The sequence below is a fragment of the Myodes glareolus genome, chromosome 15 (genome assembly GCF_982192425.1).
Source record: "Myodes glareolus chromosome 15, mMyoGla1.1, whole genome shotgun sequence".
In the NCBI taxonomy this organism is placed as follows: domain Eukaryota; kingdom Metazoa; phylum Chordata; class Mammalia; order Rodentia; family Cricetidae; genus Myodes; species Myodes glareolus.
Genome location: NC_142040.1, coordinates 5,256,100 through 5,269,360, shown reverse-complemented (window position 1 = coordinate 5,269,360; position 13,261 = coordinate 5,256,100). Strand labels below are relative to the sequence as shown.

At 37.7% G+C, this 13,261-nt stretch overlaps 1 protein-coding gene across 4 annotated transcripts in view; it reads right to left on the bottom strand.

Annotated features, from left to right (window-relative positions):
• The window catches only part of Mctp1 (multiple C2 and transmembrane domain containing 1), a 592,866-nt gene that overhangs the window by 302,382 nt on the left and 277,223 nt on the right, over positions 1-13,261 (bottom strand). For all 4 annotated transcript variants that reach the window (XM_048424315.3, XM_087896744.1, XM_087896742.1 and 1 more), the window contains one exon: positions 3,440-3,554. In XM_048424315.3, coding sequence (XP_048280272.2) covers positions 3,440-3,500 — 61 coding nt within the window. In that variant the 5' untranslated portion in view covers positions 3,501-3,554. Of the gene's footprint in view, positions 1-3,439; positions 3,555-13,261 lie in introns of those variants that run through there.

The following is a 13,261-nucleotide window of genomic DNA, read 5'->3' as shown; positions in this document are numbered from 1 at the left end:
GCTGAATGCTAGCATACATGGCACATGTTTGAAAATCTAATAATGAAACCCATGATTCTGTACAATGCATATACATGAATAATTCTTAAAAGGGAGATAGGAGAAAGATGACACAGCACCTCAAGGGCAGAACAAAGCCTGCTATGTTCAAGAAAATGGCACCCTATGATGACACAGTTAGCCAAGATTATATATTTATAAGCATGTTGAGTCTCGACACAATTGCTCACATTTCTTAGCGTATGGCATCTGAAGCAAGTGCTGCCTGCATATCTTATGACTGCCAGTGGTGACTGCCTGTAAACTGTTACTTGGTCAGGAAAGTCTCTTCCTTAGCTATACACTGAAATGTTCCAAATATTCTACTTCACATCATAATTTTTCATATACAACTTTAGCATAATTTCTGCCTGGGATCATTATGACCAGGGTGTTGTTAAATGGTAGCTTTGTACCCAAGGAAAGCTATCTTCCTCTCCTTCCTACCCATGTTTTAAATAAATGCTGATTGGCCAGGCAGGAAGTATAGGAGGTGGGTCAACCAGACAGGAAGGAGAGGTGGGGTGATGAGAACAGGAGAATTCTGGGAAGGAGGAAGCCCATTCCTCCCCAGTTCTGCCCAGATCAGCAAAGAAGCAGAATGTGACCTGCCCTACTGAAAAAGGTACTGAGCCATACAGCTAATATACATAAGAATAATGGATTGATATAAGTTAAAAGAGTTATCAAGAAGCCTGAGCTAAAGGGGCATTCAGTTTATCATTAATATAGACCTCTGTGTGATTTTCTTTGGGGCCAAATGGCTATGGGAACTGGGCAGGACAGAAACCCCAACAAGTCCAGCCACCATGTTACAGTTACTATCATTTTACCTATTCACTCTCACCTCATTCTTGGCACCTGTTCTCACCTCTAGTCGAAATGTTACCAAATTTATTAGGGTCTAACTTTCTCTCTGTGTATTCTTTTGCAGAAATTAGCAGACTACCTGATTTATTATAGCTCTTCATTTCTTACAAGAAAAATTGCTTTCTACTGATACCCTTTTGAACTTTGGTTACATGAACCTAATGATTTATCTTGTCAATTTTTCCACATTAACTTCTAGACATTTTCCTTACTCTACTCTCCACCCCCTTTCATTTTTTCTCACAATTATAGACTATGCTCTTGCACGGATGATCTATAGGTTTTTTTTTTTTTAGCTATTCACCTATCTTTGGGTAGTTATATTGTTTCAATAATTACATAACTATAAACAATGCTACAATCAGTAGCTATTTGTATATTGTTTAACAATGTTGGGAACAGACCTGGGATTAAAAGTTTGATATTGTTTCTTGGTCTAATTGTATTTTAGATCAAATGAGTCAATTTAATTTGAGATCACATTGAATAATAAAAATATTCTGTTAAATGATGCTAATTGCATGTTATTTGTCTTTATTTGTTTCTTTATTCTGAGATGGTCTAATTCGATAACTATTTTTCTTTAGCTTTCAGAGCAGATATTTGATTCTGAAAAACTTCCTTTGTCTACTTAAATTTAACATTTTTCTCACTATCCATTCATTAAGAATGTTATGGCATGTATTAGTTTTTGCTTAAAACTGAATCAATGTTTAAAGTTTCTGGTTATGAAAATTTATTAATGCATTAAATAATTCATCATTTAGAGACAAGGGATATAAATGATAACTTGTATCCCTAATCTTGTTTCTTTGACATCTTTTGTAGTACGGTGCAGAGGCAAATACATCACACGGTCAGGAGGCTGTCTGTATCCAGAGATAGTCTGGTGTAGGCGTAGGGAACATTCTTCCTCCTGATGGAAGGTGTACATCTCTACTTAGCATCCTGAAGGTGTGGCTTCCCACTAACTTTTGCAGAAAAGTTACTGGATGCTTCCTTAGGCTGATGCCCAGACTACTGGGACTCTTTTCATGATTCTGCTTCTACTCTGTGTCTAGAAAGTTCTTGTGTGCCCAAGACATCAAGAGATTGCTCAAGCATTTGGAATCTGAGAACTAAAAAGTACTGGCTGCCTTTTCCCTTAGGACTGCCTACAAACTTCTGTATACTCCACTAGGAAGTAAGCAGTCAACCAAAGTTCAGACAGCTGCTGATTGAGGGTATCCAAGGTTTGAGGAGATGGTATTCTTGGATAACACAACATCAGCAGATTAAACTGAACGGCTCCAAGTAACAAAAAACATTTTCTATCAAAAGTCAACTTCTGACACAGCTGTGTATATGTATTGTCACCAATCCAAAGATATGTCTATGTAAATGCATGCCTTATCTGTGTAAATGTATGAGCACCTAAACAGATATTTGTGTAACCTAATCAAATATAGACTCATTTACATAAACATATGTTTCACCTGTGTAAAAGTACACTTAACCTATGTAAATGTATGATGTATATGTTGACATATACATCACTAATGTAAATACATGTCTTATTTATGTAACTGTATACTCACACATATATAAATATATGACCACCTATGTCTTACCTACATAAATTATTTAAAAATATGTCTCACCCATACAAATTTGTAACATGCAGGGCCTGCTTGTTGGGGTTTCCATCCTGCCCGGTTCCCACAGTTGTTATGCCCCAAAGAAAATACACAGAAATCTATATTAATGATAAAATCTATATTAATAATAAACATTAGCTCAGGCTTTGTATTAGCTCTTATGACTTATATTAACCCATTATTCTTGTATATGTTAGCCACATGGCTTAGTACCTTTTTCAGCGGGGCAGGTTACATCTTGCTTCTTAGGTGGTTGAGACAGGACTCAGAAGGAATGGGTTTCCTCCTTCCTAGAATTCTCCTGTTCTCATCGCCCCACCTCTACTTCCTGTGTGGTTGACCCACCTCCTATACTTCCTGCATGACCAATCAGCGTTCATTTAAAATATGATTGACAGAATACAGACAATTCTCCCGTACTACAAATTTACATTCACTTGTGTAAATGTCTCCTCAACTATGTACCTATGCCTCAGTTATGCAAATGGATGCCTTATTCATGTTTATGCACACATCACCTTTGTAAATAAATGCCCACATGTGCACATGCATATCTCACTTATATAAATGTACACCCACCTATGCATAAGTATATCTCACCTATTTGAATGTGTGCTCACCTCCATACATGTATACCTTAATATAATATATGAATGCATGTCTCACCTGTCACTGATACCATGCACTGAGAAATCAGTATTGTAAGAGTTTTGTGGAAACCTCACCAGCTGGGTCAGAACTGTGGGAGCTGTATCTTCCACTTCAGAGGAGTCAGGTCACATAGTAAAGTGAGTCTCTGAATCCAAAGTTAACACAAAAAAAAACCCAAAAAACAAAACCTGCAACAAGCACATAGAAAAAGCTTTGAGGGGACACTTTTCTGAAATGTTTACCTCCTCGGTCACGGGCAGCTAAACTTAGACCCCTTCGTAGTGTGATGTCCAACTGGTACATTCCGGGATCAGCCAAAGGGACATCTGCATTACTGTTTCCAACTGTATTTATTTTCTGAAAAATAAGAAATATACAAATTACTAAGTTTATTTCCTTTGGTCTAATTTCTCCAATGGGAGACTGCATGTTGCTTAAAACGAATTATGAGAATTATCTAATTGAATCAATCATCACAAACAGTTCTCTGAAGGCTTAAAATTTATGAGTTTTTAAATTAGAAATAAAAGAATGGTAGCAAGATAAATATCCTATTTTAACTCTGTTTAGTTAGCAATTTAAGTATTAGACACATTGCCTATAATGTAATGACTGTATAATTAATTCATTTAAGAAAAATTAACATAGAAATAGTGTGAAGTAAAAAATACAATGGATGATGAATAGAAAAAGATGTGCAAAAGAAGCTGACTTATACACAACTTAAAATTAAAAGGATTTATTCAGATGACTGTATTGACTCATTCATTTATGCAAATATCTCCTACTGATGGATTATATAATTCTATTTCAGACCCAACATAAAATATGATATAATATATAGAAATAAATTCTCCCAGCATTTTGACAGTATTTGCAAGAGACAAATTTTCAGTGGGGTTCAATTCTAATGCTTCCTTCTTTGGATCAAAGTGCTCATGGTATTTATTGATCCACAGACTTCAGCAGGGCTGCCTGATGGAATATTTCAAAGAGCAATACAATAAAAATGCACAGGCCACATTTTTTAGTTTTAGTTAGCTTCTATACAGCAGGAGAACGTACTTTATTCCCAGGTTTGAGACTATTTAAGATTCTCATTTCTTTTCTGGTTAAAAGGGGATGTTCTTTCATTTTAAAACTTGCACGGGTAAGAAAGAACAGAAATGAGCAATCTGGCTCCCGGCACCACAATTAACAGGAAAGGCAATTATACAGCAGAGTCAAGAAAACTTTACTGAGATCTAACTCACATACCACAAAGTCACCCTTTAATCGAATCAGTACTTTATTTGAGGTTTTAAGATCCATGTAGAAAGCTTTCCTTGTGGAGCAATTATTACTTAAGACAAGAAGCACTATTACTTTGATTGACACTTGAACTCATTGTCTCTCCTCTGTTAACAATGAAAAGAATTCATCTTGTTCCCCATAATATTCATAAATGGTAGCTGCAGTCCCCAGGCCCCCAGGCTGTAAATTTTGAGCCATCTTTGACTTCTTCATTTGCCTCCTACTCACACCCAAATAGCTGCTAATCTCACCTGCTCTTCTGCATGAGATCCCCAACTGCCTTTTCCTTATTCCTGCTAACACTGACACAAGCCAAGTCTCTCACAATAAACTAAGACTCGATCGTGTCTCTCACCCTTCTATGATAAGTACTTTAGCTGTTTGGGATGTAAGTATTCCTACCCTTCCTTACTCAAGTGTCCACGAATACACATGTTGAGGCATATACTTGTCAGGTTTTACTTTCCAGTTTGAACAATGCTAGTATATTTTCTATTATTCACAATTTATTTAAGAAAAATATCACAGGAACTTATCTGACCAAAAGATCTCTCTCTCTCTCTCTCCTCTTCTCTCCCTCTCTCCCTCCTTTGTTCCCTCCCTCCATCCTCCTTTCATCCCTTCCTCCAACCCTTTCTTCTGTTATCTTTCATATCACTCCTGGGCTGTACTGATGTGTAACTAATAAGGAAAATCCTACTATTTTATGGCATGTAATAGAATGACTTGATAGTCATGTATTTTTGAAATGATTGTTGCAATTAAGTCAGTCAATACAGCTCTTACCCTATATTATTAAGATTTTCTGTACTTTGTTTTATGATTAAGAATATTTAATAAAATTTCAAATATACAATTCAATGTTACTGTCATCCTTCTACAGATTGGGCTCTAACTACTGAAAGCTTTTGTGCTTTGACTGACTTCTCCCCCTTTCCCTGAACCCTGTACATGGCAGTCACTATTTTGTTGCAAATACGTACTGCTGGTGTCTTCTGTCTCTCATCTTTGTACACACTGTATGTTGTCATTAAACTCCTGAGAGTTAAAGCTGTTTCATTCCCTCTAACTTCTACATTTCTTACCTTCTTAACACAACAGGATAATCATTTTCATAGTTAAAATATTCTTACAATTTTTACTTTTATGTAGTTGTTTAAATTATTAAAAGTAAGATTTAAGTAACTATATGAAATGAAAACTTTTTAAAATATATTTTATTAACTATGAGAATTTTATGGAAATTTTTAGATCACATTTACCCCCATTCATCTCCTAACTCCCAGATCAGCTCCTTACCTTCTCATCCCTCCCATTTCCGTGTCTTGTTTTTTTAAAATAATCTACCAAGTACAATTTCTGCTGTTCATATGCTCTTGGGTGTGGGGCCATCCACGGGAGCATAGTTGGTAGCCAGGACTTGTAAACTCCCTTTTTAATACATGAAGTTGTCAAGTACACTTGGATCTATATATGTTTCCCTTCTAATGTGTATTTCCATGTTCACACCAAGGCATTTGCATAAAATACTTTGAATTCTAGTACTTTAGAATATGTAGCTACTATCAGTTCCGTTTTCTAAAGTTTCTTAAATATTGTTGCATTTTTACTCTTTCTAGCAAGGCTGGGCCAGGCTGTCTGGGGTTGAACAGCTTACTATTTCCATTATTTACAGAAGTAACTTAACTTGCCTTAAGTATGACTTTCTCCTATCTTAATAAACAATATATTGTGAGTTTGAATACATAGAAAATATTAACTATCTGGCATACAGCAATCACTAAAACACTGGTAGTTATTAATTTTTATATATGAAACAAAAGTCTTATATTCTGATCTAATATACACTGAATTTCTACATCAATCTGAGAAAGATTTATAATTTCATGTATTACATATTCCTGAGGTAAATGTAACTTCCCCATTATTTTATGCTTTCCTTTGAATCCTTTAATAACATGATGTAGTTTATCATGTAGGTTCTATCTCTATACAACTAATTTCATTCTTGAATGTTCACAGTTTTTTTCTCTACTGCAAGTGGAGTGCTTTTTTCAATTTCCATTTTGATCAGTTTATTTCTAATCTATTGGGCACACATTATTTTATATAGTGATTTTATTTTCTTTTATTTTGCAAGTCATGTTTTTGTTGTGTACAGAAAATATGTTCTGCATATAATGTAAATTCTTCTTCACCTTTATTTGCAATATGCTATTTGCTTAGTTTTTAATCTTGTTGCTTTTCTAAAAGAGTATTTAGAATAGAATAGATTCTGTGGACATTTCTGAATTTCATGCGATTTAATTTTTTAATTTTGATATTATAATATAATCATATTATCTCCCCTCCCCATCCTCCCTCTACTCTCCCATGTTCTTCTGTGATCACTAACACATGCTCATTCAACTGAAACTCTTTCTTCTACTCTTCATTTACTTAGGTTTTAAAAGTGGGCCTCAAGATGATTTTACAAGAGATTTATACTGAATATTTGGTTAGCAATTTTTCTAATATTAAATCATCACCATATTTGAGGAGTAACTTTGACTTGACCTTGTGAGTGCATGTGCTTTAGTGCATAGTGGTGGTTATGTTCATAACCATGAGCATACCCCCACATATGTGTATGTAACATCATAGCTGTTAATCAAGCATTAATTCCCAGTCCCACACAGTGTCAAGTCAGCCATTCTAAATGTGCTTGTGACTTTTGCCCTTCATAGATTCTGTTTTCCACAGCAGAATATGAGTACAATTGTCATCCTTCCCTCTACATTACCACTAACTTTGTTCTCCTGGTTTCTATGCTTGCCTACATAGAAAGTCCTTAAAGACAGTTGTTGGCTTTTTTGTATCTTTCTTTTTCACTTCTGTATACTATCTCAAATACTTCATTTGTCATTTTAGATGGTGAAACTTTGAAATAAAGACCTGAGGTGTTTAAGGATAAAACTGACCACAAGTTACAATGGAAGCTTCAAGGACAGTTGTCTTCAAGGCTACAGTTGTAAAGTGAATCTAGAAAAGTATGTAGATTTATTTCCAAGTTAGCTAATAACCCACAGACACTTTGCTCTTTCCCTCTTCTCTATGCTGTCTAATCTGGCTTGGTATCCTTTTTCCTTGAGAAACCTAAGAATGCCCTTAAGAGTCTTCCTAATATAGTGCTTCAGCTAGCTTTATAATTGATAAAAATGGAATTTAAGATGGAACCCTATCCCTCAGTGAACTACATGAAAAGAAGACTGAAACATAGAGGTCTTCAACCATTAGAAGAACAAGACCAATTATGACAAAGGGAAGACAATCTCAGGAAGCCTCATAGAGATGTTAGGTTCAGGGACTAAAGTTTTGGTAGGATTTTGTTAAATGAGTATTTGGAAGAAGCAGGCATCAGAAAATCAATGTGGGCTCAGGACTGTGTACTTTAAAGATGGGCATCACTGCTTTGAAAGAAAGAAAAATACTGGAGTGTGGTGCTACTGCGAAGATCTTAGCCCATGAATAAAAAGAAGCCTCCATGGACTTTTGGAAAGAGAAATCATACATACAGACTGCACTTACCAAATATTTAGTATCTGATTTTTTTTATAACAGTGCAATTGAAATCACAGAGCATGATCTAGTCAATGGTTAGAGAAACAGAGCTGGGTCTGAGAGATAGGGAGAAGATGCAATAAACTGAATTTGCCAACTGACGAGATGAGGAAAGCAGACAAGAGTCATGTAGAAGCTGAGTTTGAGTTCCTTGGGGGAGGGAATAGAGTGGTGAAAAACAGAAACGAGGGAAGGAGCGTGATCAAGACCACCACATCAGGCTCCAGCAGCATCCCAGCCCTATGAAAGGCGGACCTCAGTGAGTTAAGTAGATCTAGAGAGGTACGGCCCCACAGATTTGCACAATGGCTTCAAGACTTGCAGGATCACTGGAAGGAAGTGACTTGTTTTTATTATAAATTATCTTTTTAAAAAATGTTTTTTGCTTTTGCACCAGGGCTCAGCCAGATCATGTGACACTCACCTCTCATCAAATAAACCTTAACAACAGAAGAAAAATATTACAGAAAACTACAAGACAAAGTAGAGAGAACAATTGCTTGTGGCTGTCCAGCTCGAATATGTACATCTACAATACAACTTCTGCATTTAAGTCCCAGAGAAGGAGGAGGGTGTGGAAAGATTGTGAGAGTTGGGGGGGACTGGAAAGCTCCTCTGGACACTGTGTGTCCTATAAATGGGAGTACAGCTTCACCTCTGATATCTTGACAATATTACCAGTTAAACAAGACCTGAAGAAGTACAGTGCTAATAGACATGCTAACTTGAAAGGGGAAATCTCATCCCACCCCAAAGGGCTACAGTCAACTACGGAATATTGGAAACAGACAAAATGAGGCCTTAAATTGGTCACACAATACCAAATGACCAGCACTGAAATCGCATACATACAAGAAACACTAAACAGACTAAGCAACATGTATGTTTATATAATTAGAGGTGTGTGTGTGTGTGTGCGTGTGCGTGTGCGTGTGCGTGTGCGTGTGCGTGTGCGTGTGCGTGTGTGTGTGTGACAACTGAAAAGGACAAGATTTTGAGAGGGAGCAAGGGAAAGAGGGATAGGAAGGACAAGAAGGAAGAAAGGGAATGTAGTAAATGATGTAATTTTTATATAAATATTGGGGTTGTTTTTGATACATGGTTTCTCTGTAGAGAAGCCTGTTCTGGAACTATCTCATGTAGACCAAGCTGGTCCTGAACTCACAGAGATCTACTTGCCTCTGCCTCCCAAGTCCTGGGATTAAAGGTCTGTGCCACCACTGCCTGAACATTTAAAAAAAATATTTTATAAGCTTCCAAACATAAAGGTATATTAAGAAACACATGCCCAAAGTATCAGACAAACATATAACTCTGAGAAAGATATGCTGGTTATTTCAAATGACTGACACACCCAAACATTTGTTCACTTTAGTGGTCTGTTTTGGAGACCAGGAAAAAGGCTCTTTCACAAGAGTTACGGCAATCATAAGGAGCTAGTGACCTGTTCATCTATTTTTGACATTCATCTTCCTGTTACCTTGCAGACTTCCTGAAGGCTGAGGCGTGCTTGTTTTCCACAGTGTATTTCTCACAACAGAGTCCTTGTTGCGGAGTTGCCAACACCTGCCACCAAATTAATGACCTACGCTGAAGGAGCCCCCCCATTTCTTCTTGAATTTTATTTAAATATGATCACATGAACAAAATTAAGAAATGATTTACATTTAATGCCCACACCCCCAACCCCTTGAGGCTACCATTAGTAACAGTGCATTTCCATATGAGCAACACTTATTCAGGAGAAAAGTGGCATCTGTAGTCAAGACTCCACTTCCCATAAGTTTAGGTGAGGACAAAGAACACCAAAGCCACAGCGAAACTTCATTTGTTAGTCTATAGCTAAGACATTGGCTGATCCTACTGCTAGCACACTTGTTCTTTTCTTCCTGACTCTCTAAACTGGACTTCAGGGTTCCAAAGGATGCGTCAGGTGGTGGACGGGTTATTCTGCAGTCACTGCACATACCAGCTCTTCTGACATCAAACTCACTGCAGCCTCAGCTCTGGGCTTAAATGTGGTATTTCTGAATTTTCATTAGTCTCAGGGAAAAAAAGTATGTAAACACCCAATCCTAACCCATAGCAACATTTGCTTTTGTTGTAAAAAAGTACAAAGTCTGGAGTTCCTGGAATGCCTTTTCTGGGACTCCCACAATGCTGATTACTCACACATGGTCTGTCTGCAAACTGACTGCTCCCTGTAGCATCGCTTCATTTTCATCGGTGACCTTTCCACCTACACATCGAGTTTATACAAACCCAAGTCAGGGCAAAGACAACACAGGTCTCTTCCCCATCCTTTTGTACATGGCTGCTATGCTTTGCAATTAGACCGCAGTTACCAGGGCTGGCTGAACAAACCGTGATGGTACGAGCAATGTCATCAAAGCATTTAATGTTAGTTGCCCAGGCTTCTCTTCCTGAATCTTCCCTCGCTCACATCGAAGGGGCATACTGTACAACTCACAGGGGGACACTTCTGAGAATGACAAGGTGTCAAAGTGCCTCGCAATGGATAAACAATTACATCGGGGCTGACTTGATTTTTTTTCCTACTTTTTATTTTAGTTTTTGTGTTTTGCACAGGTATGTAATCTATATGGATCAAAGACCACAAAGAGTAGGAATATGAAGGGTTTAAGACTTCATATTCTTTTACTGTTTCCACCTTTAGATCATTTAATAGTGTGGAATATGGAATGGAGGGATGAATAAGAAGGCATGGCATTAGCTTCTTCACACCAACACCAGGTAGCTCATAACCACCTGAAACTCTAGGGAATCCCATGCCCTCTTCTAGTCTCTTCTGGTACCTGCTTGTTCATGGTACATGTAAACTCATATGGACACAAATACATAAATAAAAAATGAAAATAAATCATTTTTTAGATTGAAATAAAAATAATTGTGCAACAGAATTACACAAACTCACTTTGTTTCAACAATGACTTCACATGAACAAAGTGCACCATCTACCATTTTTATTCACACAGAAGCTCAGAATAAAGCTCAAGTATAGTCCATCTCTGTGAACAATCACAGCCGTGGGTGCATACTTGTGCTTGGCATGGGTTTCTTATGCTCAGCTGTGTAAACAGCATGTTATAGTCCATCTCTGTGAACAGTCACAGCTGCAGGTGCATAGATGTGCTTGGCGTGGGTTTCTCATGCTCAGCTGTGCAAACAGCATGTTATTCCCTACAAAACAAACCTAATGACCAACATGGAACTTGGCACAGGGAACCTTTAGAGATTAGTGATTTTTATTCATTTCTTTGCAAATTCTCACAGGAGAAATTATTTAAAAGTTTTCAAGCAACAAAATCCACTGGATAGCACTGAATTCTAATCCATGATACAAAGCACATATCTGCGATTCTATGCTAGTACATATTTGTTGATTTAATAAATAAAAGAGGTGGGGAGAAGATTCCAAAATAATATTTGCAGCTATTCCTTGAGGAAATAGGGCACACTCCCCATTCCTACAGTGTGTGCTTTACTTAGCACCCTTTTCAAAGTGGAAGGGAGGAACTGGAGCAAAGCAAAGCACTACACTAGACAAGGGCAGGAGGTCACAGCAACAGGGACAGTTCATGGTGAGAGCACACGCCATTGGTAAGACGTGACCACCTCTGTGGCCTTCCTTCCCAAACACAGCCTCCCTTGATCTCTTGGGAAAACATCACCCAAGCTCAAAGTGAAGGGTGCTCTATAAAGCACCTCCCCATTACTCCTCAGAACGGTGAACATTGTTAAACACAAGGACACACTGAAAAGACAACAAAGAGGTCGGGAAAGCCATTGCAGCTATGAGAATCCTGAGGAGACATAAAAACTAAATGAACTGTGGTATCTTAGCTGAAACTGTGGAGAAAATAGAGCATAAATAATAACCAAGAAAATCCAACCAAAGTGAAAACTTTGTGTATGTGGCACGTGGTATATAGTGTGTGGTATGTGGTGAGTGTGTGGGGGTGGGTGGGTGAGTATGTGTGCGTGTGTGTTCTTATGAGTGTACACGTTTGCCATGCTCATGGAGGCAAGAGGTTAGTACTGCATATCTTCTTTGATTGCTCCCTATTTCCTAAAGTTCACTGATGTGGTCAGGTTGGGGACCTAGAAGAAAAGCCAGTGATCTGCTTGTCTCTGTCCTGACCTACTGGCATCACAGACACATGCCTCCCAGACTTAGATTTTTTGTTTGTTTGTTGATGGGGGGTTGCTTTCTTTTTCTTTTTTTTTCTTTTCTTTTCTTTTCTTTTCTCTCTCTCTCTCTCTCTCTCTCTCTCTCTCTCTTTCTTTCTTTCTTTCATTTTTTTTTTGATACAGGGTTTCTCCATAGCTTTGGAGCCTGTCCTGGAACTAGCTCCTATAAACAAGTCTGGCCTCTAAACTAACAGGGATCCACCTGCCTCTGCCTCCCGAGTGCTGCGATTAAAGTTATGTGCCACCACTGCCTGGCCCCAGACTTGGATTTTTACACGAGTGTTGGCAATGTAAACTCAGGTCTTCATGGTTATGTGGCAGGCACTTTACCAAATGAGCCATCTTCCCATCCTCTATATACTTTTTAATATAAAATGGCAAAATTGGTATTAACATAAGATACTAACAATGGAGAAAACTGAGCATGGATATACGGAAATTCTTTGATCTTCACAATTTTCTATAAGTTTAAGATCATTTTAAGATTCATAAAAAATGCATACTTTTGTAAAAACGCTCCTGTGGCACTAATTTCACTGTCTCACCAAGCACCGAGTTATAAGGATAGGTTCAAAGAAGATGCTTACACTGTGGATTAGTCTTTGGTTTGTCATCTGCCTACTTCCTTTTTCTAGTGCATCAGAAAAGCAGATGAACAACAAAACATGCGGTCATTTTTAAGAAAGTACATTTGTAGAGTGCTTGTATCTAATCAAAATAATTCTCCAGCAAGGTAATGCAGCCAATTTATAGTCAGTGTCTCTGAGGCGGATGCCAACACCATACCTTAGGCTAATAGTCAGAAGATGTGAGCTGTACTTCCCTTTCTTCCTTCAGATTAGCCCCATTACCTCAGATAAAGTCCGGGCCTTGAGGGGTCTCAGATCTTCACCTGAAAGTGAAGTCTAACTGCCTGTCTCCTGAGTTCCCATCTTACTCTCAAAATAAAAGAGAGCAGA